Source organism: Sander lucioperca, chromosome 3 (assembly GCF_008315115.2).
Source record: "Sander lucioperca isolate FBNREF2018 chromosome 3, SLUC_FBN_1.2, whole genome shotgun sequence".
Classification (NCBI taxonomy): Eukaryota; Metazoa; Chordata; class Actinopteri; order Perciformes; family Percidae; genus Sander; species Sander lucioperca.
Window position 1 is genome coordinate 17974865 of NC_050175.1, and position 27399 is coordinate 18002263.

The window sequence follows — 27399 nt, forward strand, 5'->3', positions numbered from 1 at the left end:
TTTGCGTGTCATCTTTGCCATTGCTCCCTCTCTGCCATTAGCAGTTCCACAGAGACATCTTAACTCGCTGCTCATGCAATGCTGTTCCTATAGTGCTGCACAGCCACAGCCAACACACTATAAGCCACAGATGACAAGGCCTTGTCAGTTATTAAACAGTAAAATTAATCTGGATATGAAGCATGTATGATTGCATGGTGTTGCTTTTTGAACTTAAGCAAGTTAAAATACTGGGTGTGAGCCTGATTAAATCAGCTCAGCATGATTAAAGAATAACATTTTAAAATAAAAATGTAAATAAATATCAGCTTTATTCAAAAATGATTGAAAACAAAGTAACGTACGGTACAAACAAAGTGAATGAGTCAGTCTGTGTCACTCTGAGTTTTAATGATCCGTCTGGTTGGGCTTTCACTGAGGGTCCCAAAACTATTTGGCGGCCAAAGCTGTATAGGACAAAGGGTACAGAGATACAATGGGTTAAAAGAGAGATAAGACTCACAGAACAACAAAATAAAGGACTTCCAAACATTACGTGTAACACTTTTTCTTATTTCTTGGACACATTTGCTAATATGGCTTTTAATGATGTGTTCGACTTCATAGAAGATCTTGTTATTTCATCAGCTGTCGTAATAGGGCCTCCAGTGGAGTGCCGCTGTCCAATCAGATGGACAGAAGGTTGGCTGACCTGTTTCCAGGGTCGTGGTTGCTATGACATCCAGTGACATGACAACACAGCAGAATGGAAAGCTAGACAATATGTTGTCCAGGCTTTGGTCAATCAGACACACTTGCTTTGAACTTCAAACTGACTCACATCTCTGAATTGTGCTTAAAAATGGCCATACTGGACTAATGAAAACCCAAATGAACACTGTTAGAACCAATATATGAGAGGTTAAATCCTAACTATTTTCCTCATTTGGCAAAATAACACTTCTTTATATTTATTTTTTATAATAGATGACAAAATACAGTACACCTCCCCTGTTACCTTTAAGCATACTCGCCCTCGGATGAGGGCATAGGGAATTGGGCCATAGCTCCTTGAGTCAGTGGAATTCCTGAGGTTATCCCCTTCTAGCCATACATGGCCTTTTGGAACCTAAAAACCATCACCACATGGAAAAAGGGCAAAAAATGATTAACATGTATACTGTTTTAACCCACAACAAAGGAATCAAATAGAAAGCAAATCTCTGAAATTGCACCGGTTCTTAACTTTAATATGTAAAAGTGAGTTGAGCTATTATATAGTGAGAATCTACCTCAACCCCACCCCCTACCCCCAACGAGTCATCCCCGGTCATCCCTCCCTCCTTAGCCTATCTTAACGTTAACCTGCCTGTCCCTCTTTAACCCCGAACCGTCTTAGGAGAGGGGTCATGGGTAACGGGCAGGGTCGGGAGGGATTTATAAGAACTTCAAACAGGGTCATTAGGCTGTTGGCTGAGATCTGCGCCCCTCTTACCCAGGGAGGGCAAAGCAAGAGAGGGGCCTGAGATAGCGGGGCAGAGAGAGAGAGAGAGAGAGAGAGAGAGAGAGAGAGAGAGAGAGAGAGAGAGAGAGAGAGAGAGAGAGAGAGAGAGAGAGAGAGAGAGAGAGACATGGAATGGGGAATGAGGGAGATAGAGAGGGCTAAGCTGCGGCTAGCAGCAGTGTCCAAGGGTCTCCACCGCGGTCCGACCTGCCAGTGGGGCGGTCATCCAAGCGGGCTCTAATTCACAGTGACACCAATTATGATTAATCTCATCACTTTAGGAGAGTAGGCTTGTCAAGGCCCTAATTAAGTACGCTGTCCCCCTATATGTGCAGACAGGATCAACAACACATTATATTGTCATAATGGGCATCACAATCCACGAGTCTATTTTTGTGTTGCCTAACTTTTTAACGGAAAAAGTCTTCTTGACGAAAGAGAAAAACATGAATAACGATACAGAATATTATCTTCACTGAGGTGACGTCACGTCTTCGCCTCTGCCCGTATTTCTTAGTCCCATCACCCTGCTCTTTGATTAGAGCCTTCAGTCCTACTGTGGGATGCTGCGTTACTTTTCATATTCGATAATTGAGACAGATGATGTGACATAATAACGAGCGAGTGACATGTTGACCTAACATGAGGTAAACAACTCACTGAATAACGACGACACAAATGAATATCATTAAAGGAGTCATCTGAGAACCATATGTCAGCATGCTGGATTCCCACCATTACACCTCATTAACATGGTAACATATGCTGGCTCCCAAGCACAGGAAATAGAAACACCACCGTTTGTCATCTGCCAAACCAGAACCCGCCATTTCTCCTCATCTTGTATTTAAAAAATCATCCCCATCAAGACATAGAGGTTTGATTAAGAAAATTCAAGCTGCTATCCAGAATTTGGTGAAACCACTGCACACACAAACTTAATTTATTGAAATGGATGGAAACTTTTTGTAGGCGCTCTCGCCATCACTTCAGTTCTATTCAGGATCCAGCCTGAGTAATACCACTATGACGGTCAATCAATCCGATCGACAACAGCTAAAGTAAGCACTTTGATTTTGAGTCCTGTAAAACACATGACGTTATTGAGAAACCCGAGCCTGTGTAAAGACAAAAGTACTTTAAGGATCAACCAAGCAGTATTTCGGAAAAGTGAGAAAGCAAAGAGGTCTGAAACTTGACCTGCTGTACTGTGGGCAGCACAAGGATAAAATCTTATGCATATCACCTTGCAAGTCGCAGGTGTGTGAACAAGAAAAAAAAAAAAGAGTAAGTCAATGCAAAGCTCTGAATTAAAACTAGGTTGATGCAAAGCAGCGGTGTAACCAGATAATGCGCCTTCCTTGACTCTGCTTTTCAAAGACAACTGCTGTTTTATGCACCTGTAAATAGCCACAAAGCCATTAGCGTCACTTGATTCTTTGCATGCACATAAAAGGTTGTGTTTTAGAAGCTTCTCTGCAGACAGGGTGGTGTGGAAACACCCAAGTCATTTGTCAGATTAGCACATAAACAGTATAAATGTGATTTTGACAGTGTAACAGATAAAACTGTCATCAACAGATGTTTGCAACCACAAAGATTCCCAAAGATCCGGGTAGGCCCAACACTCAGTTGTAGTATTTTGTAAAGATACTTTGACTGGCTCTGCCGGCGGCTCTGGTGTGATGGACGGCAGAGATTGCACACGTTCTTTGGTTGTAGGCTGGGTCGACGCGTGGCATCGTGTACCTGTCAGAGACGTGTCGAGAGGCACTGAAACTGGAGCTCTCCTCGCTGTGGAGGTGTGTTGTTTAACAGCCACACCATTACAGTGCTCATTACATTACATTAACATGATTGAGGTGGTGAATTATGTTCATCTTAAATACATACAGGCGTATGTAGTTCATCTTTCACCATATTACTCTGTCTATCTTTACTCCAAAGAACAGAACATATGGGGACATTTCATCTCTCTGTCACCCTCTCTCGCCCTCTTTGCTATAATATTAGGGATCAAGTGTCATTGTTTTGACACAATAGCTCAGACACAGAAATGCTTTCTAAAAGGTGACAGGGCAATTAGTCTGCCGTTGGATATCTGAGGGTGGAGAGGACCTGCCTGTCTGTCAGAACAAAAAAGGAGGTGATGACAGGGTCTAACACTGCCTTCCAAAATTTATCTTTACGGGTCCACCCATAATGGCTCACACCATCCTAATAGTCACACACAAACACATACATCCTCTGGGGGAAAAAAACTCCCTGAGGGAGCCTAAACATTTATGTTAACAGCGGGTATTTTCTCAGTTACCCCAAATGTTGTCACATAAAGCCGGTGATTTTGCTCCTGGGAGTTAAAAGAATTAACAGCGGAAAGCATATTAGGCTGCATGATATACAAATAAAATGCTTAGTGACAGTAGACTAGCATACTGGTTATTTCAAGCTTCTCATCTGCTTTGTTTATTTGGAGTAGCAAAATATTACAAATGCAAAATGTCCACAACAAGACACAAGCTCGCTTGCTTATGCCTATAAATGCAGTCTCAAAGGGGGAAATTGTCCTAACCCGAAAACCAAAAAAAACAACAACATAAAAGCTCTCAGTATTTTTTTCTCTCTCTGTCTCTCTATTCCTGCTGCATAATGAGCCAAACTCCAATCATCCACCAGATACACAAGAAAATCCAGGTACATTTGTTGTACTAGTGAACAAAGCTTTCCTGCCCTTATGTTGGAGGTTTACAAATATCACTTTTAGTCCTGCATTATTTTATTGCATTTGAAAAGCAATAATTTGATCAGATAACATGAATAAAAACATGTAAGGCTGTAACCATTTAAAAATTGATGGGTCAAATACAATGCCACAGTGTCTAGAATCAATACTTATTAAGCAGTTTTACATTTTCAAATGTGAGTAATGTTTTATATTTCATTATGGCATAAAACCTGATGTGACAGTGGGGACACACAATACATGAGCACTGTGTTGTTCAACAGATTTATTTATTACTCCTCTTTAATTAATCTGCAGCAATTTTTGGCAATCGACTAATCATTTCAATTGTTTAATCAAGCAAAAATGTCAAATATCCTCTGTTTCCAGCTTCTCAAATGTGAGAATATCACTATATCGTTGAGTTGTAAACTGTTAGAAGGATAAAAAAAGACATCGTCTTTGGCACCTAGATGTTGGGATGTGCATTTTTGACGTTGTAAAGAGGTGTTTGATATTTCAACAGATTCATATATAATATATTCTATTCTAAACAAAATACAAAAAAAAACACCCTGTTAAATTCACCCCATGCATAGACTGAACACAGGCCCTTGTATTAAATTATACAATACACTATTGTGTATTCCCACACTATGACTAATATAAATCTTATCTGTGTGAGGTGTAGTTAATAATATAGATTTCTTTTTAAATCTCAAAGTTGATTTGAGACAATATGTCACAGTACAGAATGTACGTTACGTGTATGTTTGATTAAAAAAGTTATGTGTGAAACTGGACCAAGCTACACAGTTTACATATTAAAACACAACCATATTCATAATGAGTGTAAAGCAGATCCCCATAATCTTGATTTGGATTGACAACAGAAACCAGATGAATGAATGGAAAGCTTTGAAGATTTACAGAGTGGCCTAATACTTACAACATGCCACCAAGATATTGTCATCTATTGATTGGTTTTGGTAGATAAAAGTGAATGAAAGTAGAGGAGCATCAACATGAATGGAAGTCGATAAGCTTTATCCAAAACTTGATGGACAAACCAAAAATACAATAGCTGTCCACCTAGTGGGAAGTTTAAAAATGACCCAAACTGAAACATTTGTCCCTACATCCTGGGATCACGAATCACAATGCAATGATGTCACCTATTACAAGTTCAGTCCTCTGTATGTGGGGGTGAAGCTAGTCGAAGAGGAAACCTCTTTATTTCCTATTTCATTTGTCGAATGACACTTACAAGCTTGGCCTTATGCTACGTTTTGCTGAACTCATTCAACAGTCTGCCCATAGTCTATAAAATACACAATAAATTCAAAAACATGCAACCTTTGGTTTGCGCACACACACACACACACACACACACACACACACACACACACACACACACACACACACACACACACACACACACACACCCCCGCCCACCCATCAGTCTGTCCATTCGGCTGGCACTAACTCTAACAGGCTTCAGAGAGATTGCAGGCCTGAGCTGTGGGCGTTGGGGAGAGAAGTAATAGAAAAGCAATGACGTGGTTTCAGCAGCAGAACCCCTGCTCACTCTCTGGTTTTATCACTGTTCTGAGGAAATATAGGTGTTGTCAAAAGCTGATATTTTGACCAATGACACAAAATGGATGTGTGCAGCCTAAAATGTAAACAACTATGATAGCCTATAGACTGCGGTACACACAGACACACACACACACACACACACAAAGAAAACCAAAGACAAACAGAGACGGTTTTGCATTATGCATAGAGATTCTGTTTGTCATTTTAGGGTGAAACAAACTATCGAGTTCTTTGTTGCATACACATTCTTCATTTATTCTCTATTTTACCGTATCTTTTTAACCTTTTATCTTCCAAAGAGACTCTAAAACTGCTAACATGAACCTTTCTTGGTAAAGCAGGTGATCACAAGATGTATAGGAAAAGCATCTGGAAATCATGACACTTATAACAAATATGGACTTGTAGGATGTAAACATACTCACATATGTGTGGGCCTTGAAAATATCTGATGGGGAACTTGTGCAGACCTTGTCACCCTCCAGTCCAATAACCCTTTTACAAATGTTCATATGTGGGTCAAATGGACTCTTTGCAATTACTATATCACCCCTGAAAAAACATAAACATAATCAGTTCTTTTATAACAACTCAGGGCCTTGTGTTCTTCCTGCCTTTTTAAATCTGTGTGGTGCGTGTGTGTGTGTGTGTGTGTGTAGGGTGGTGATGTCTTTGTTTTTATAATGTGAAGCACTTTGTGTTACATTGCTTTTGTATGAAAAGTGCTATACAAATAAAGATTGATTGATTGATAATAATTCACAGAAATTATCTATGATGTACAGTATACTTGTAGAAAATTGCTGTAATCCTGACCTCCTTTAAAAAGATAAAAGAAAAGAAAATTGGCCTAAAAGTCTTGCAGTGAATCAAAAATGTAAATTGTGAAATGTCTAAATTGCATACAAATCCACTGTCTGAAACCCACTTCTGTATTTTGAAAAGCTGACGACTCATCCGTTCAGAGAAAACAATGTCATGGTTGACAATGGTAGGCTCCATGGATGGACCAGAACACTAAAGTAAAAAAAAAACAGAAAGAAAACATAGTTATTTCTTGTGCATAGATAAATTAACGTAATTTGAGACAAAAATATGTCATTCATTCTGTAATCGTAATAATACAAACCACCACAAATTCTCCAATGTATTCAAATGCACAATGTGCAATGCAGCCATACTGGACTGTGTAGCCCACAAAGCCCAAGGTCTTCCCCAGCAAACTGCGGAACATCTCCACCTACAGCACAAAACACAACCATAGGTTATGGCACAATGTCAGTGTACATAGTTATCATATTCTCTATACATATAGTGGTATGAAAGGATTCAGTGTTTGATCCATTTATATAGCCTTATGTCCTTTACAGGATGTCTAAAAACAAAAGCTGTTTGGGGTTTAATTTCTAAAGGTGTGGACAAGGTTGTCACAGTTGGCCTAATGCTAAGATGGCACATTCCCTGGTGTTTCATTCTCAGAGGCTGAGCGGACAGTTCACACTAGAAAACTGCCCTGAACTTTGATCCTGTGTAGGATGGACCAATCAACACCTTGCGCTCAGGTGATGGACAAACACAGAGGCTGTGACACATCCAGCCAAGCAGCTCTGCACCGTCTGCAGCTAGTCCCTGACACTGTACTGCCTCCACTACCACCACAATCATTAGAGCAGTTATCAACTTCTGTCAGCACCATAGAAACACAAAGACACCCCCAGCACTCCTCCACCCGCCCTGCAAACACTGTCACACAAACACACACAAGGACTATCCGTGTGTCTTCTGAGCAAACATCCCAGCCCCACTCAGGTTATTGACTTTTACTCAAGCTGCAACCTGTTGGATGGACAGAAGAAAGTAAGTCAATCTTTACACACTGCCGTGCACAGTGTGTACGCAGGCACACCTGCACGCACACATATGCAAATACTCAAACAGATTGAAACTGTATGTTTTTGAAAAGAATAAATAGAGCTTGGCTTAGAGGTTAGTCTGCACTTCAAATATTTTTACCTTAGGCGGCTGTCCTGCCAGTCCACCACAGGGTAAAGAAATATTTTTCTCCGTCTCCCTTATTCCTTCTGTCTCTTTCTCTATTTCTCTCTCCATGTCTTTTCTCCCTCCCAGGGTATTATTAACAAAAGCAAGTAGAGCGGAAACCAAAGCCCCAAATCCTCAGAGCTCTGGGAATGACTTCCCAAAGATGGACATGGATTAGACCCCCAATTTCTCCCTTGCCCCACCACCTCCACCCCCTTTCTCCATAGGTCCCCAACAGACCGGGTGTCAGGTGGCTCTCCCAGCCCTGCCAAAGGTGTTACCCCTAATCCCATTACCCCCCTCAGCTCTACACACACACACACACACACACACACACACACACACACACACACACACACACACACACACACACACACACACACACACACACACACACACACACACACACCTCTTATTCATGCCAACTATATTCCACCTATTAAACCCTCTATCCATTCTTTCATCCCTAGCATGGTTTGGCTCTTTGGCCCATTCGCCATCCTCTCTGATCCAAAAAAGACCAATTCTATCCTTTCACCTCCCCGTGAGCTGCTACTCCACTCTTCCCCGTGTTCCCTGATCACCCCTGGCAACCCTCTGCTTTTTGCCGCCACTGTGAATAACAGCACTCGAGCAGGTGAAGGGGGACATATATATGCTCAGCACAGGGCCCAAATGAAGTGGCCCTTTCCAGTCACATTCTGCTCTGGTCTCTTGTTCTGTTCCACAGGAACTATAAACGCAGTCCTCCCACAGCTGGTACAATGACACCTCTGGCCCTATAATTCCTCTGTTGGGAAACAAGTGGTCTAAAGGTTTATGTGAATCTCTAGGTCTGCACTAAGGCGACATGTTCAGCTCTATTTGTCTTGCCCTCTGCTTCGTCCACCAGCATCTCTGTCATTGCGGTACTGTAATGCACTCTCAGCCATGATCTTACACGTGCTCTTCCTTCTGCTAGGCTGGGGATCAGGAATCTTTGCTAGCACTCATTCGCAAAGCACAGTGGACAGCCTCCCGTACAGCTGCCCTCATATCTCTGTTTCAGCCCCCCCCTCCCTCCATTCCAGCCTGCATTCATCATAGGTAGGGATTAAGGGACTTTGCATAACAAGATCACACGGCCAGTGACTGATATCAAGAGAGTCCATATGCAGCCGCCTGGTTTTCTGAGGCACCCTCTGTCATTGATAGTGTGTGCCTGTGTGTGTGCACATGTGGTGTGATGTGGTGCGACTGTGCACAGACAAAAGCATTACCTATGTGTTTCATAGAAAGTGTATATATGAGCTGCAGCGACTCCTTTGGGATTCAGAATGAGGTGGACATCCACAGAGACCTCTGATTGGATCTCTATTACTTCTAACTCCCCGAGCAGAGTCAGGCAACCCACACTATCTCTTAGCCCTAATACCCAGTGCATGTGTGTGTGTGCGTGTGTGTTGGGGAGCATCAACATTAATTGAATGCTGTATTACAGCTGTAAATTAACACAAAGTCTCTCTGTTAATCCAGGATTACACGCCAAACATGTTCATGGGAAAACAAAGAAAGTCAGCGCAGCCCTCTCTGCAGCACCATCTGTGGCCATGGGCCTCCTGTGGTCACAGCACAGCGTTACAGTGGGGAAAAGAGGGGGATCCCAAATGAATAGCTGTGGATGGAAACACCTCATTGTGTGTTTAACTCTGTGATCCTCTTACTAGGGAGTCCCGTTCACTCAGGACAGAGCGACCACAAGTAGTATGTATGAAATTGAAAGTTTTTTTTTTTTTGTTTTTTTTGCAATAACAACTATGAGCATAAAGTGCAGCATTAATAGGGATGCCTATCACTGTGTCCACCGAGCTGTCAAAAGCATTTCAAGTGTACAATTTGAGACACTGCTGCAAAAACAAAATGTGAACGAGGTGCATTTCTGCCATCTGCATTGACATGAATAAAGAGGCTTCCTGAATGTTGCTATGACAGACAAGTCCAAGAGAAAATGGAAAAAGTCTCTCATAAGTTGATAAGCATTGGGCAAGTTGTTATTGTTCTTTCATATCATCAAATGTGATGCTTCCTCAGGATGAAAACAATGAAATGACCTTGGCAATATTCTAATGTTTAAGTAAATTGTCATATAATCAAGATTGGTGGCATCTAGAAGCATTAACACAAGACATGTTTTAAAGGTTGAAAGATAAAGATACTGTTGCTAATGGCTTCAATAGTTCTATAAAAATACATTTGTAGATTGAAAATAATGTTCTGCTTCAAATCAACGTAAAAAAATATTAACATTGTCATTTTTCTGTCAAAGCTACGCAGCCAGTTCTGTTGCATTTTGCTAAGTATCAGTTAGGAAATTAAGCCTGTGTAGGAACAGCAAGCAAATGCTTTTTTTTAGTGAAGGTGAGGCCAATAACAACATATCAAAATTATATCAAAATTGATATCTAATTAAACACATTATTGAAACCATGAGAAAATATTCAAAAAGGAATTACCGCTACTGGTCTCAAGAGAGTTGAACCTGCCACTGGCTGAGTAGTGTTAATTGATAAACATGGCCAGTCTATTAGAACCACAAAGAGAATCACAATCCAAACAGTACATAAGGGCCTTGCAGTGGACTCCTTACACAACTAAATTAGGAAAACATGGGCTGAGAGAGAGCTAGGCAACAGGGGGGCTAAGAGGCTTACAAGCCCCTTGTCAGATATTCTTTTTCTCCCTGAGGATCCCAGATGGAAGGGAGTCTGGAGGATGAATCCTACCTCTGATGTCTTCCTCTGGGCAGCAGAAGGCAGAGGAGGGTGTGGCATTAGTCCTGTTGCGCTTGTGCTTGATTTGATCTTAATGTGATCTATAAAAAGGAGGAGGTTTGGCAACCAGGGGGGTCTGTTTCAACTATCAGTCCACTCAGAGATAATCCTGCTGATTTAGACACAGACACCTGGCTGGATGGGGAGTGACAGATGTAAAAGTCCCAGTCACAGAGTACTATGTCTAGCCCCCAATCTTTTATAGGTCTGCCTTCTATCAGAGGCTTAATTGAAGCAACTGATCTCCATATTGCTCTTTTCATTGTTGCTAACGGCAACACAGCCGTGAAACAGCTGAGCGAGGTTACTATTTGAGGAGCTGAGGGTTTAAACCTACAATCAATGGGTCAGCCAGAGCAAATAATAGCCAAGTGATATGAATACAACTGCTATGAATTGAAAGGAAGTGTGGGTTGACAGAGTCCCCAGCCAATTACATAGAATGGAAAAATCAGCCACTAAGCCTTATTGTATTGACCACAAGCGAATGCATGGTGCTGGCCTGGTGCTGAGAGAATTGAGAGATCTTATCTGGTGTTATCAGATTCACAAAGGAGTTTGTGTTTTGCACTCGCCGGCTCACAACAAAGCCTGATATATTTTAACACTAGCTAATGACAGACACCTCGACCTAAAAGCAAACCTATGATTTTTAAGTATGTGATTTCCTTTCACTCTAAATGAAATATATCTTTTCATTGTCTATTTTTTTCCATCCTATAAATCAAACTAAATCTGGCTTGCTTTACGGCATGCCGTATCAGCAAAAAAATCTTAAAGAAAATCAAAATAAAGCTATTTAAAATATGGGATGTTGAATAAATGGAAAAAGTCCAATCCTTAGACAAAATTAGCTGCGTACAAAACCCATCCTACTCTTATTGTACTTGTGCCCTTAGAATATTACTTTACTTTCAACGCTAACAAAACAAATATGGTGCATGTTGATGATAATCTTGCATCCCCCGGACACAAGAAGTGTACTGCTTCTCGCAGCTCCACACTGTTGGCAGAAATAAACTGAAGAAACCAAAACAATCTGACCAGGAAAGGTCTGACATGTTATGACTGCTGCCATTATATAGCTCAATCAGATACAGAGACTGATAAAACTGACAAAAAGACTGCAGGAAAAACAAAAACATGCACTGATGACACATTGAAAAACGGGGAAAATGATGTTGTTTTTGTACAATTAGGCTGCTGTATTTACACTACCACAGACTGAATTGTGCTACAGAACCCAAGGGTTAAATTAGGATTTGAGACAATTGGAAAAATTAGGTGACTGTACAGAGGACGTGGTGAAAGTTTCCACAGCAATGTACTCCTACATCCTGCACGTTGCAATACTAAAGCTAGCTCTCCTCCGTCTGAGATGCAGGTCAGTCAGCGCATCTTATTTGTCTCATATAGGCTTTCCACAATGCCCAGTGTTGTCAGTCATGATATATTCCCTTGGTCTCCTGTCAGCACATATAAATCTCAACAGTGCTGTCAAAACAGCAGGACTGCCTCTGCTGAGAGCATTTGTAAAGTGAGCAGTTGGGCTATTGCCTCCTCTGGAGCCTTACAGTATCCTGTGATCTTGTGCTGCCTCTGGCCTCTCTTAGCCACACAAAGGTTTTTTTTTTTTTTTACAGCTGTCTTAAGGATTACACTTATCACTCATCAGTCAGCCAGTATTAATAGTGGACATTATACAGTGCAAAAGAGATTGGCCTTTCCCCTGCCAGCGGTTTGCCTGATCTGATATGTGAAAGAGGTTTCCATCGTCAGTAGGCTTTTCCAAAAGTGGACATTTTGACTTGTCATATTAGGAACAGCACAGGTGTTACTATAACATTAATGATGGCTCTGTTCTATTCAAGTGTCCCATGATAGTGTGAAAGTGACCCTGTAACCAAAGCAGCTTAATGGAATATATCCATCATTCGTTTTATTATTTACCTGTGCTTTTTCTACTGTGACATGTCAAAATGTCTCCTGTGAAATATGTTTATTAGCTGCAGATCAGAGCTCTACATTATACATTACACATTTAGTGCTGAACCTCCCTTACAAACTCATGTATGAGTTTAAAGCATTTTAGTTTTAGTTATTGGTGGAGACTTTAGCATACAAAAGGGCAGTTACAATGTGCTTAATTATTTTTTTAAACATTTAATCTATAGATTCATTTGTTGCAATACTTGTTTTTCTGTTGTAAAATAGGGCTGCACGATATGAGTAAAAATATGCGATAACGTTGTTGAATATCGCAATACCGATATTGCGATACACAGATATTAAAATGTACTCAGTTTTGCCTTTCTGCTACTTTCAGTATTCTGCTAAAATATAACAACTTGCTTGTTGAATTAAAAACAAACAAAATGAAATATTTTCCAATATTCTTTTATTGAACATTGAATTGAACATGAAAGGCACCACTAAAAAAAAAAAAAGACATTTATTTTAAAGTGCAGTTTTCTATACTCTCTTTCAACTAACTAAAAAAATCTGAGTGACTCTTGCGATATGTCGCAGCCTTTCGCGATGTGTTTATTGCTCGAGTTGATACTGCGATGACGATAAAAAAATCTATTTATTGTACAGCCCTAGTTCAAACGGAATGCCAATTTAATATTTTAAATAATATTAATAATATATTCTAGATAGTGTATTTTGGACCACTCTGAGACAAAAATCTATATCAAACATGATATAAAATGGAATTACTACACTTGAATACAACTTCATTAACAATGGTAAAATCTACAATATCTTTGTTGTGTATGAGAAATAGACAATTGATTAAAATGGAACAGATGTCTGATACATATTTCCACTATTTTACCATTCCAAGAAGACTACAACTGGATCTCAAATACTCCAATTTACTACTATGTTTTAGGAAAACTTACCACATGAATGCATTTCAATTTAAAAAGGGAGATGCCAGCAGTTCATCATCAGGTTACACTGAATGTGAAGGTAAAAGCAGGAATAGTGTATGTTGGCATTATCAACTTTAAACCTAGTGCTCATTACCCGGTGATCATTACTCACAACTCTAAAACTGTGAGTGCAACTCAGAAGATGCTGGTGCTCCCCACATCTATCCACAGCTATTGTTGAGCTGCAGTGACGTCCTACTGTATGCTTGCAGTGCTCTGGGCGTTCCTCACCTCACTTTCACACCTGCTGAGCCCTCCAAAACTGAATGTGATTGGGAACGTGACTACAGTATAACCACAAATACACATAGCAATTTACATAGAGCTGCTACCATGTGCACAGACACATGAAGCTGCTTTGTATTGTGATGCACTTGTACAAATGCAATCAGTGACCTATTTATTACATTAAATTACATAAGACCTATCATGACCTAAGGATGTAAATTAGTAGATTGCCTCACCATGCCTTGACAGGGAATGTAATAGAATAAAATAGAGGTGTGATAAATTATCAATGCAGCTATTGTGATATGGTCTCTTATATTGAGATACTGCAGCTAACATCACAATATACTCTTTTGCCATTTGTCATTAAAACCCTGGCAATAAACATTTCTGTTCTTTTTTAACATTTGGAATTTAAAAACGAATGTGTTATACTAGTCCGTAGTAATTTGCCTTTTTTGTTGTGTTAAATTAAATAGTTTGAATATATGCGCATACTGTGAATCATATATGCAAACTTAATCTAAAATAGTCCAATTTCTGGCAGTCATGTCTGCTTTATATACAGGTGTGAGTCATGTAACTCATGCATGTTGCTGTGTGTTAAACACATATATTCAGTTACACTTAAGGCAATCTATTATGCAGTGAAACAATTTAGTGTAAATGTACAATTTTTGGTTACTGCTTATTAAACATAATTTCCCCATTCACGTGTAGGTTAAATGTTCCCTACGAGAAGGGTGGTATCTGGCACGTGACAATGTATCCTCCTCGCCCCTAAGATAGAATAGAATAGAATAGCCTATTGTACTGTTGTTACAGCTAGTTAAAGTATTATGTAATGCATTAATAAAGTATTTTAATTGTGGTTAATTATACTCTGAGTGCTATACAAGCTATGGATATGTAAACGAAGGGGCTGATTGTTACAAACAATATTCGGGTTCTGTACTGTTATGCAATGAACCAACGAGGTCATAGCGTTACAAAGCGTTAGGTGACCTTTATCTTTATAGGCATTGAATGGCTGTTGGCCATCTCCAAGAACACACAATATCACATTTATGTAAACAGAAAAAAAAAGAACAAGCGATATTAGTTTTACTCACCTAGCTAGTGATTTGCTCCGACCATGCATTTACCACAACACAGAAATTCCTTTTGACAGCTTCCACGGGGCCCCGCAACAATCGCTGCGCTCATTGGTCGAGGACAACCAAAGTTTTCTTTGATTGGACAACACGCTCCAAAACATTAACAGGCGTCAGCGAGTTACAAGCAGTATGGCGGCCCCCATGAGCAGTGTGGGTAAATCCTCAGCTGAACGTTCACCGTTCAATACTACGAGTTTTCAGAAGAAAACGAGGAGCAAGTTAATCTCCATACCTGGTACCAGACCCTCGGTTCAAAATGGACAACTCTTAGTTTCGACCGGTGTCACGTCACTCGACTATCTGCTCGGTCAGTCTGCTGTTGAGATTTAACGTTAGCGCTAGCTACCCAGGCTAACTGTGTTTCTTAATGTAACGTTAGCTATACACACTGAAGTTAGGTACCAAATAATAATGTAATTCATTTCCCCAAAGAGGAAATGTATGATTGACACAGAATAGGGAGTTTTGTCACTGTCAGGAGTCAGGACAATACAACCTGTACTGAAAGTGTGAAAGTTAACGTTAGCATTATGCAGACTTCAGCAGGCATGTTTTGTTCACATACTATGATTTTACATTGCAATGTTTATGGCCTACGGAAAGGTATTTGCTTTAAGTTTTGTCTGTAAGTTAATGTGCACTTAAGCTAATGTGACAGTAAGCATTCTCAACTGTCCAAAATAGTCCAAAAAACTATGATGTCACTGTTCAGTCTTAATACATTTGTATGTAACAAACACGTCTTAACATAAATGGCAAGAAATGTTTTAATATCAGTTATCCACCTAACTGATATCAATTGACAACTTCTCTATGTCGTTATAAGGTGAGATTGATGATTCATAATATAAAATTAGACAGCAAAAGTTGGGTTATAAACTTGACACCATTGTTATTATGAGCAAGTTATTAAGCTGGACACTGATACACCTAAGTGTGATTATGAGTAGTTTGTCTGTGTAAATGCAACAGTGTACGTTAGTGTTGTGTCCGCAAATCGTATAAGGAATATCACTTTCAGATTTTTCCTAAACATTTATAATGGAAGTTAATGTTCTTAAGGAGAGAATACAACATTGAAAATCTTTAAAATGAGGTAAAACAAGATTATTCCTATCCTCATCCCCATTTAGACTCCGTTCTCAAAGCCTTGATGGGGATAATCTATTTATTCTTGGCCATATTTTAACACAATAAATAGCAGGTCTCAATCACCATGGTATAGCATATTTTCCCCTTTGATATGGGTATTTGTGAGCCCAAAGATACTCATAAAATATAATGAATTTATATGCATTCCTGTGTTTGGGCCACTACCTTCTCGTGGTGTACGTTTTTTTTTGTATAGTCTAATTGATATGTTCTCAGGAGAGTACATGGCTCGTAATATATATATATATATATATATATATTACGAGCCATGTACTCTCCTGCCCTGGCAGACAGGAGCAAGGTCTAGCAAAACCCACTAACATTGTGGGTTGAATAAAAAACAAACAATGTTCTGTGTTAATTGAATTCAGAATCACCAAGTTTACCAGTGGTCTTACAGTTTTTAACAGTGTTAATGAAATGCTTGCCATAACCAGTTTGAAAGCAAAACATGCAAGACATCTCTTCAGATATCTAGTTCTTCAAAGGGCCTTTTTATCAGAAAACATTTTGACATGTCATAGTAGGGGTGGCAGTGGTTCAGAGGTAGAGAGGGTCGGCCCTCAACCACAAGATTGGCTGTTCGATCCTGGCCTCCGGCCACATGTCCAAGTGTCCTTGAGCAAGACACTGAACTCCAAAGTTTCTCCCCGGATGCTATGTGGCGTCCACTGCTCGTAATGCTTAGGATTGGTTAAATGCAGAGATTCAACTTCACTACATTGTACTGTATGATTGTATGTGATGAATACTACTAATAATATCGTTTTTAAAATAAAAGGAAAAGCACTGGTGTAAATAACAAAATTCCTAATACCTGAATTTCAATTAGCTGCTTCAGTTTCAAGGTCCTGCTACTGTATTGTGCTCAATGTCAATTTTACTGAGACACATGAATAGAACAGAGCCATTGTTATTAGTCATACCTGTGCTTAGGGCTGCACAATTAATTGCAAATGTATCAAAATCGCAATATGGACTAGTGCAAAATCCAAATCGCAGGTGGGGCGCAATATTTGTTAAAGGAAAAATATTTGTCAAACCATTCTGAATTAAGTATTGTGGTGCTGCCGAGACGTCCCAGCCTACAAATCATATCCAACAGACTAAGTCCTCGCAAAACTCACACAATAATCAATTTCATTTTAATATTTTTCAATGAAAATGAGAATAATGATTATCGGTATCGGCTCCGATACTGCCTAAAACGCTGGTATCGGGAAGTACTGGAGTTTATGCACCGATCCGATACCACGTAATAAAGCCCTAAAGAAAATCTACGTTAAAGTAGTTTATTTATGTTCTTTTTCTGTTATAACTGACTGTCAAGCTGCATAATAAAAGAAAGTTCTGTGGCTGCTGTGAAAGAGGCCTACTTTCTTATAAATATGAATGCATAGTGGAGATCAGACGGGACAGTGAAGGAAACAGTTGGCCAAAGGGAGGCTCCAAGTGGTGTACAATGATTCAGAGTAAGACAGTCTCTGTAATATGTGACTGATATTATTATTGTTTCTTTTGTCTTCACAAACAGGTGGCGGGTTAGCAGTTGGAACAGTACTTCTCATAGGTAAGTCTCTCACTTGACAAATTGAACATGGGTTTAAAGGTCCAATTAAATGGAATGATTGCTTCCTTAAAGGGTAACTACCGTTTTTTTCAACCTGGACCCTAATTTCCTATGTTTTTGTGTCTAAGTGACTGATGGGAACAACAATCTTTGACATTTGTCCAGTATTAAATGTCCAGTGTGTAACGTTTTTAGTTCAAATCTGTGTTGCCTGTTCACAAACTTGTCCTTTTTATGGCTATTTACCACCACCATCAATTCCAAGTATTCCTATTGGCTTGAAATTTTACATTTGCGCCATCTTGAAATACATTAACCGGTAAGGGACATACAGGATATACTGCTCTGCTTTTCGCATTTTCACTGTCACATGATAAACTCACAGGTGCTGCTAATGCTGCTAATGGGTATTGTTGCTTCCCGGCCCCGGCAAGTTTGAAGAAGGAAACATGGAGGACCACACGTATTCAAAATCCAAATTTCAGGAACAGAAGTCTTCTTCTTTGCCCAGAAAAAGAAAAAGGATATTGAAAAGAGCAAGAGACCGGCGTAATCAGAAAAAAGCGTAAAGGCTACCGTAGCTGTAATACGTACTTTGAACTGCGTGGCGCGAGAGAGTTGATTGCGATATATGATCTCAACGCTAGATGGGAGAAATTCCCACACATTGGACCTTTAAGCAAGATCGCATGTAAATCGGTAAACTAGAGTTGTGATGGTTGGAAAAGTGGAAAGACGACCCAAAACGGCTTTTCATAGTTTTATTTGGTTTCTGTCGACTTTGAATGAAATGTATTTTACGATGCTAAAATTACTGTTTATTTACATAGAGTCTGATGGGTTTAGCGAACGCAATTTCGTGGATGTTTTTATGTTTAAAAAAGGATCTTACTCTTTAACAGAAAGGTTGACCTCCTTACAAATCCTTTCCATAATGTTGTCAGACACTTAGAATATTAATCTGAGCCTGTCAGTGGCAAAACGAGAACTTTTGTGAATGTAAATACAAGCTGCACAATTGCCCTATTAACTTAAATTGTAGCTTGTTTTGCCGCTGCCGACTGCAGCGATCTTGCTTAATACTGGACCACTGTCAAAGATTGTTGTTCCCATCAGTCACTTAGACACAAAAACATAGGGAAATAGGGTTGAAAAAAACTGTGGTTACCCTTTAATGTGATATTCCCTGTTGAAACAGGGTGTTTGGGCAGGACATGAGACAGTGAGGAATACATTGTAAGTTCAAAGCAATCAGCTATCAGTTATGGAGAGAACTGTATTGTGATTGGACAGCCTAAAAGGCAGGATTGTTAAAAAAAAAAAATGTGTGATGACTTTATTGGTCTTTTGTGTTAGCCTCACTAATGCAGTATGAGATTCCCACCGAAGATGGGTTATTTTCCAGAAAGTACACATTTCATTTGATACTTAATTTTATTATATTATTTTAGCACAAACTATGACCATATCGTCTGGTGAGTAATTTTGTCTAATCATTTTTTTTTTAATTGTTTCAGATGCCAAATTCTTGAGTTATAGCCATTTATAAATGAGAGTAACCAAACAGTACACCTCATTCAGGTTACAACTACGTCTTAAAGCATCATAAGCAAGTTTAATGTGTTATCATAGTTTGTGAATCAATGCTTTATTAAAACCTGAAGCCATATCCTTTTATTTTCTCTGACTGCAGCCATGGAAGAAAAGCTGCAAGTATCGAACTACTGTTACAATAGCAGTGGCCTTGGTTGACGTCAGTGCATTGGTGTTCAGTTCACTGTTCAAAAAGATACCTCGTATTTAATATTTCAAGCCAGTAAGATGCATATATGCTACTCTTTTCTAAAGCATTATAGCCTTCAGCTATTTGGCAACTCTCTTAATCAATAAGTTGTATAGATTTTACATGACACGCATTAACCCATCACTGAAAGTATACATATTATATATTCATGTACAGCAAATATTATATTATATTAAAATGTATCCGAAAACTGAATTCAGTTGCACTTTTTAGCATGCCACAGCTAATGATACAGTCTGCCTTTTCCTTAATTGACATGCTCATCTGCAGATGTGTTATAGAAGTTTTCGGAAGTACATTCAAAGCAAGTGTGTTTTCTAGGCCCATAAATGTCTTCCACTGTATTATTATTGTTATTATCATTCATCATAGGCTAGGCTATATGCACTGGTAGACAGTAAGGTTAAGGTATTCTTGTTTCCCCTTCAAGCTGTAATTTGTGTGTAGCAAAGGCCTATACCAACTCATGATATTGCTTTGCCCTTTAATTCACCCCCCCAATCGATTCAGGAGTCAGTGATTATACACTAATGCGTTCTTCCCTTCCATTTTGTGAATCAATGTACGGTTGGTTTCATCTGGTAATGAGAGACACAGTAAAGGTGAATTGCGTGTGTGAGCTCTCTTGTGTTTGAAAAAGTGACGTGTGTGTGCACACTGTGCTGTCTGCGTGTCTGTTTTGTTGGTTGGGTGGGTGGGTGGTATGGGGGGGGGGAGTTTGGAGTGTGTGTTTGTTTGTGTTTGTTTCAGGCAGTCATCTCCTACACTCCTTTAGCTGTGATGGCCTGTTTGTGAGACACAGACATAAAATTATCAGACTGGTCGTTGTCTGCCTTTGAAGTGTCTTGAGCTGTCCATCCTGATTTGTCTACTAGAGGGGGATCAGTGCAGTATGGCTGCTGTCTGAAGATCTCTCATCTGTTGTGTTTTTGTAACAGAAGGAACAAAGCTTTCCAGCTCTTATTAAGTCAGCCATGTATGGTTTCATTCCATTAGTTTAAGTGAATATGTTTTTGCTTTAATGTACCCATAATAATTACTATTAAATGTGGCCTGATTGTTTTACATGTTTAAATATTTCGAAGCTTTAAAGTACACTTTGAATATGAATTATCTTAGATTTTAGTATTTATGTAGAATTCTATAACATCTATTTTGAAAGTAGTTCATCATAATTATTACTCTGACAAACTAATCAGGCCAAATAGTTAAAAGTACATATAACATATTTAGTAACATATTTATATAACGAATATGCAGTATATCAAGATACAATGAAAATACATCAACCCTAAAGTTACTTATTCACAATTACCAACACTTCTATGGTGTTGCAGGTAGGTTATGTTAGGTTTCATGACAGTAAGTTAAGATCTTTGTTGTCCCACAAGAGGAAATTCTTTTATCAGCATAAAAAAATATAAATGTAAACACAATAAAAATACATTAAAAGTGCTGGTTCTATACATGCAATACAGAATACAATTTATTTTTCTAAAAGCAATGAAAAACTGCTACAATAGGAATAGGGATAACATAAGATAATAAGCAGGTTCTTTCAGCTGTAACTTCTACATTTGAGAGGAACTATTTGACTCCTAACAGCTCCAAAGAGGCCAAGTCATCTGTTTAAAAACTGCAGTTTTAATGTGTCAATTTAAAAAATCATAACACCATGTGCCTAACACTAATAAAGTGAATTGATAAAGAAGAACAATTGTCACAAGTTGAAGCCTAACAATAGAGATATATCAGACATATACTGTATATGGGGCTCGACAGTTGCTGCTAATGGACATTTAACGGTAACGTAATATCCCCCTAATAACCAACCTTTGCAGCTGTATTTACAATAGTGAATTAGATAATTTGAAGCTAAAGTGCTTTTCGTTAAGTGCCTTTGTTTAATTTACCTGCCATATGTAATAAATTAATTTGAGCTGGTTAGTAGAAATGCTTTAGACCAAAGATTCATACAAAGGGGAAAACACCCTGACCTAGATATTTTATCTCCTCCCCCTTTAGCAGATGTGATTCAGGACTCTCGCACTCCCACTCCCCTGTTTAAAGGCAAATGAAGCAGAGGCATTTCCCCCCTTTACCAAACCTTGGTCAGAATCTGTAAAAAAGGAGAATAAAAAATCATCCCATGACTGTCCAGAGTGACTGATCTACCTCAAAGATATGACCGTCCTCCACCCCCTGTTGCTCTTATACCCCCGCCACCTCCCACCCCCTCCTTTACCCCCCGCCTCAACAGCCTAATGACTCCTGGAGGTTCCATTTGTAAGGCTCCCATAGAAACACAGCCACAATAGGCCCCATCTTGAGAGGGCCCATCTGGGAGTCTTTGTGGGGCCTGCTGAAAGCCACAAAGGCCTTCTGACCTAGAAACCCATCAATAAGAGAACAGGGAGCCCCACCGACAACAAATTGAAGAGCCATGGAATTTCCTGTGCCATCCTAAGTCCGTAGGTGAGGACATAGACCGGGAACGTGGGAGGGGGGAATTCTCCGGATGTTTGGGGATGACACGTCAGGATGTCATTCCCAAGCTGTCAGCTGTATGCCCATTACCTTAAACTGTCACTGCTGCCTTTGTCCTTGTGCCCACTGTTTGTTATTGTGTGGAGAGGATGAAATCTTTACAAAATGATGATTGTGACAGGAAGCAGCAGCAGCATGCTGGGTAGAGTTATGTGCCCTGCTAGGGAGGGGGGGGGGGGGGGGGGTAGAATCACTTGCCTGTCCATTTAGTGCTTGAGACACTCCTTTAAATTAGACTGTAATGTCATCACTGCAAGCTGACAATGATCCTTTCCACTTGTGTTTAAAAGTATCTCGTGTAACCTTTGTATGCCTTTTAACCTACTTTAATAATAATACATACAGTACACCTGATGTGAATGACAGTAGAAACATAATAATGAAAGGATGCCATTGCCATCAGAATTCACACAAAAGCAGAGAAATTCAAGTGAACTAGATGCCGGGAAGCATTCTGAGGACAGGCACTATCTTATCCTGCTTCTGCCTCCTCTTGTGTTCAGGGGGAGGTGTCAGGTGAATGTTTAAGACAGGTGTCTCCCTCTCACCTCCGCCGCTGGTTGGGGATATGATATGTAAAAGTGGACAGGAATACTGTGAGGACCTTAACAAGAGAGCTGAAGATGTCAGCTCCACTTTGATAGTCAGGTCACACAGTAACACCTATGTTTTTGTGCCATGTCGATTGTCACGATCTGTTCCCTACAAAAGGTAGCCCGAGTGTGGTCCTTACATCAATTACAGTTAACAACTGTGATGTGGTCACAAACTTCTTCTGTGGTGTCTGAATGAATGGTCGGAATGAGACAAGATCCAATGATAGACTTGAGGTTGATATAGTTTTCATAGGGAAGACATTGTACCTATTTTATCACTAAATCATTTTCTTAGGCCTTCCAGACAATGTTAGCAATTTGGCATTGATTGACAGAGTGTGTTTATTTGAGTTTTCCACTTGCACTCAAATTCTTTGTTTCTCTTTTAGAGGAGGACCGATATGAAAGCTACTCTCGTATGATCTTAAAGTACTTCCTGGCAGAAGGAGTGGTGTGTCGACATGAACTTTTTGTGGCGGCAGCTCAAGATAACCCAGATGACATTTTACAGGTATGAGAGAAGGTGCCGTCTAGTCTGTAAACTCTTAGGAAGGAAATTTGTTGTACCGCATTTGAGTGTGATTTTCAAGCTATAAGTCTTGACAAACCCTCCACAAAGAAGAAAGAATGGCCTCAATATGTCTACTTTAATATTAACCCTGTACAACTGTGAAACTGTCAAAAAGACAATTTTTGAAAAAAACAACAACTTTTGTTTACCTTTTAGTCATCAGAAGATGTTGAAAATATTCTGCCTACTTTTTAGAAGTATTTTTCTGTCACAATATATCAATCAGCTCCCACTGTATAGTATTGAGTCTGGTTCGCGCTGGTCAGACCATGATTTAACAGGTATTATAGACGCACAGCTTTCCACAAGATGTGTCAGGGTCAGCGGGGGTATCTGAGAGGTCGAGGGTGGCATGGTTGTGGCATTGTTGAAAGGTTTCCCAATGCATCATTCTGTGAAGAGGACCCTAGGCCCAGTAGCTGACTGCCACCCAGCATACAGGAGGAGGTCCTCTCTCACACTGATTGATAGTGGGAGGGGTCACAGCCTCACCCTCTCTTTACATATCAAAGGCTTATTAAGAGAGGGGGACTCCCAAAGGGGATATATCACATCATTTAGTGTTTTCACAGCTGCATTCACAGTATGCTAATCCTCAGATGCTATGGTTGTACTTTATGCATTACGTTAACATGCACACAAGAAACAAGCTTATTGAAAGACATCAAGTTAAAGCAGGGAATTTGAGAACGCGTTCACACGCACTTAAAAAAAACACTTTTGCATGCGTCAGCTTATCAGTCAGATTTTCCACCCACCCTACCATGAACCAAGGAGCATTCCATTTTCCATTTTGTTGGAAAAACATTTGACTGATTGCACAGTGAAAGAACAGGCTCTCTTATGAGAGAGCTCAGTTTTGTCTTATTCTGCGCATCACATTGAATTTTACCAATAGTCTACTGTACAGTCTACTGTGCACCTTAAGAAACTTAAACTGACTTTTTTCAGTTCCAGTTTTAGTCAGACTTTAGATTTAAATATGTTTGATACAAGGACACTCCGCTATAAGGATCAATCATCCCTTCGCACTGCTGTCACAGCGATATTTTTCCTGTGTGAAGACTTTGTCATGCACACGTGCTCTTGTAAAAACCCCATTAGCAACCCTGTTAAGTTTATACGTGAACAAGAAATTAGGATTTTCCAGGAAAAATCTCACTGTTTTATCTGGGTGTTCTCAATTGCTTCAACGAATCATCTACTGTCTGCATAAAAAATATTCTTCTCAACTCCTGTTTTTAAGATCAGGCATCCTCACTGTTTATCAAGTCAGCTACAGATTGCTTTATTTGTATACAGATCTCTAAACAAGATACTTCCTTCATTTTATAATGAACTCTTATTTATTTATTTTTTTTACTGTTACCAACTTCATAATCATGCCACTCGAAGTAACTACAATCTCAGGTCTCCTATCTGTCGAACATCTCAACTTCAGTTTGGTTTAAATTACAGAGGTTCAGTGATATGGAATGCTATGCCATCAGATTTTTCAAATCTAATACCTGTACAATTTAAGAAAGCTGTTAAAGGAGAATTCCGGTCGATTTCAACACGTAACTCTGTTGTTTGTAAATTTGGAGTGCTGTCAGTAGCGAGAAAAACGAAAACAATCGGTGCTGCCTACACCCTGTTATCCTCCTGCTAGTGTTAGCACCCAGGAGATTGGAACCGGGCAAGTTTTAAACGTGCTTTTAGCCTCTTAACATGTTCGAAATGTCATTACAAGTGCCTACCCATGTGTAGTGATTCCTTCCGAGTGAACACAGTGAATCTGACTGCAGTAGATGTGAAAGAAATGCATGAAAGTCGTGCTAATTCAGCTCTGTTTAGTTCCGGTGTTGAGACGGCAAGACGAGTGCTTCGGGACTGTCTACAAACTACAACACCGAAAAGAGATACAAAAACATTTTCAAAAATAGGCATATGCTTATTTTTTAGAAGTAAGTGCTGTAGTACTACTAGCAGGAGACAAGTTATAATTGAGGTAAGTTTGGAGACACTAACTTATTTAATCATTAAATTAATACATATTTTTTGTAACTCTTTTCAGTGTTGTAGTTTGTAGACGGTCCCTAAGCACTCGTCTTGCCGTCTCAACACCGGAACTAAACAGAGCTGAATTAGCACAACATTTATGCATTTCTTTCACATCTACTGCAGTCAGATTCACTGTGTTCACTCGGAAGGAATCACTTCACATGGGTAGGCACTTGTAATGACATTTCGAACATGATAAGAGGCTAAAAGCACGTTTAAAACTTGCCCAGTTTCAATCTCCTGGGTGCTAATGCTAGTGTAGGCTAACACTGTGTAGGCAACACCGATTGTTTCCGTTTTTCTCGCTACTGACAGCACTCCAAATTTACAAACAACAGAGTTACATGTTGAAATCGACCGGAATTCTCCTTTAAAGGTTTGTTTTTGTCTGTGCAATGTTATCCCAATGGAATGTCTTTGTAAACAACCCATGAAACTCCTAATATTATTTTACCTTTTGTATTTATTCTGTTGATTTGATATTGTGTGTAATTTTAATTTTGGCTTTTCTTTTCAGTATTTTAGTTTCTTTCTATTTTAATTGGATTATGCATTGGATAGTGCCCAGATTAAGCTTCTCTGGGGTTTTTTTTTGTATCTCTCCATCACATCTTTAATTGATTATGTGTTTGTATATGTGTAAACCAATAAAATTAAAGAAACGTTTGCTTTTTGTTTACATTCAAGAAATCAGGTTACTGTCAAAAGCTGACACTTAAGTGCATGTACATGTACATTATGCACTGATAGATAAGACCTTACTGTCTTGTCATATGACACAAGTCATATGATATTACACAGCAATAAGGATAATTAAAAAGTTTCTTGGCCATTCACAATCAACATATTTTAACTTATTATATTAATTGTATCATTTTGTGCAGGAACTCCCGGCTCCCATCTTGGATGATGTTGCTATCCATAAACCCGTGGAGCAGCCCAGGCTGTCTTGTGAAGCTCAGAACAGTTTGGATGCCATGAAGATTGCCTGGCGTTATCAGAATCTTCCAAAAGTACAGGTAATCAGGTGATCACATGACAGTTATATTGTCTGTTTTTATAATGAGTGCAGCATATTTGGACTTGAATATACAGTAGACTATAGGTAACTTTGTAATCATGCTTTTTTTATTAATAGTCCAAGATGTTTCTCTGTTAATTATTATATGCGAAAGAACAGCACTGGCTCTCTGGTCTTAGTGGTTTGGCAATTGTCTCTACCACTAAATTCTAAACTCCTTTGTGGAGTGAATGAGGCCTCAGCCTCTCCTTTCAGAGCTGGACCAGATTACTCACACTTAGCTGGCAATAGGTAGGCTTTTCACTGGTCCCCAACTCACATATACACACATACACACACACGCCTGCACCCCTGCTTAGCCTGGGAAACAAGAGTACTTTGCAGCCTGTGCATTGACATGTCTGCTCGCTCAACCCTGTGACCCAGACCTGCGCCTCTGTCTTCCCCCAAATCCCTGCCTTTCCCCCTGCTAGGGTCGGCAGCCCTACACTCTTTCTTCCGCTTTGAGGAGAGGTGACCCTCCCCTTCTACTTCTCTGCAGTCTCCCCCCTTCAGTCTATAATCCATATCGCTATGTGGATTAACAGCACACAGTGTGTCCCTGGGGATCCTCTCCCTCTTTCTCTCTCCCTGGAAACTTCTTTATATCTGTGTCCTTTCCTCACCTCTCCCCCTTCCCCTGTAAAATCGTCTTTACAAACCACTAGTAAGCCCCACCAGAGGATTTGCATCCCAAATTCACCCCCAGAGTCAACGCTTACTTTCCCCTTACACACACCTCTCCTGGCATAGCCCACTGTGTCGCTCTCCCGATGAAGACATCAGATCAAAGGTGAGGCCGTCAGGGCGGGTATGGAACGCTAAGCGGGTTGCCCAGCTCACAAAGAGAAGATGAGCCCCTGACCCCCCTGCCCTGCTGACCCCCTCGTCCCGCCAGGAGAGGGACACACCGGGGGCCCTAATCCAGATTAGGAGTAGATTAAGGGCCCCTCTAACAATGGAATCCCTGGTTTCACTGAGAGAGAAGAGCTAAAACTCTCTCTTTCAGCTGCAGGAAAACATCCGCCTTCCCCGTTCCCTGACACGTTTGCTTTCACAGCCAGAAGTGGACATT

General features: G+C 39.8%; 2 protein-coding genes across 5 annotated transcripts in view; one reads left to right on the forward strand and one right to left on the reverse strand.

The window, feature by feature from the left end:
- Positions 1-292: 292 nt before the first annotated feature.
- On the reverse strand, positions 293-15068 carry immp1l (inner mitochondrial membrane peptidase subunit 1). Of its 2 annotated transcripts, none has more exons than XM_031314080.2 (6): positions 14944-15068; positions 6937-7050; positions 6736-6824; positions 6233-6359; positions 998-1108; positions 293-446 (listed from the first exon to the last, which is right to left on the reverse strand). In XM_031314080.2, the coding sequence occupies exons 2-6, from the start codon at positions 7039-7041 to the stop codon at positions 366-368; spliced, it is 513 nt and encodes a 170-aa protein (XP_031169940.1). In that variant the 5' UTR covers positions 7042-7050; positions 14944-15068; the 3' UTR covers positions 293-365. The 2 variants fall into 2 exon arrangements, with proteins under 2 accessions (XP_031169940.1, XP_031169941.1); XM_031314081.2 differs by having other exon boundaries at positions 6937-7047; positions 14937-15034.
- Positions 15069-15085: 17 nt separating this feature from the next.
- Positions 15086-27399, forward strand: part of elp4 (elongator acetyltransferase complex subunit 4) — a 57165-nt gene continuing 44851 nt past the window's right edge. For all 3 annotated transcript variants that reach the window (XR_004896859.1, XM_035999409.1, XM_035999410.1), the window contains exons 1-4: positions 15086-15288; positions 17668-17703; positions 23040-23161; positions 26149-26283. Coding sequence is in view for 2 of the 3 variants with exons in the window: in XM_035999409.1 (XP_035855302.1) it covers positions 15111-15288; positions 17668-17703; positions 23040-23161; positions 26149-26283 (471 nt within the window). In the remaining variant the exon portion in view is untranslated. The remainder of the gene's footprint in view (positions 15289-17667; positions 17704-23039; positions 23162-26148; positions 26284-27399) is intronic.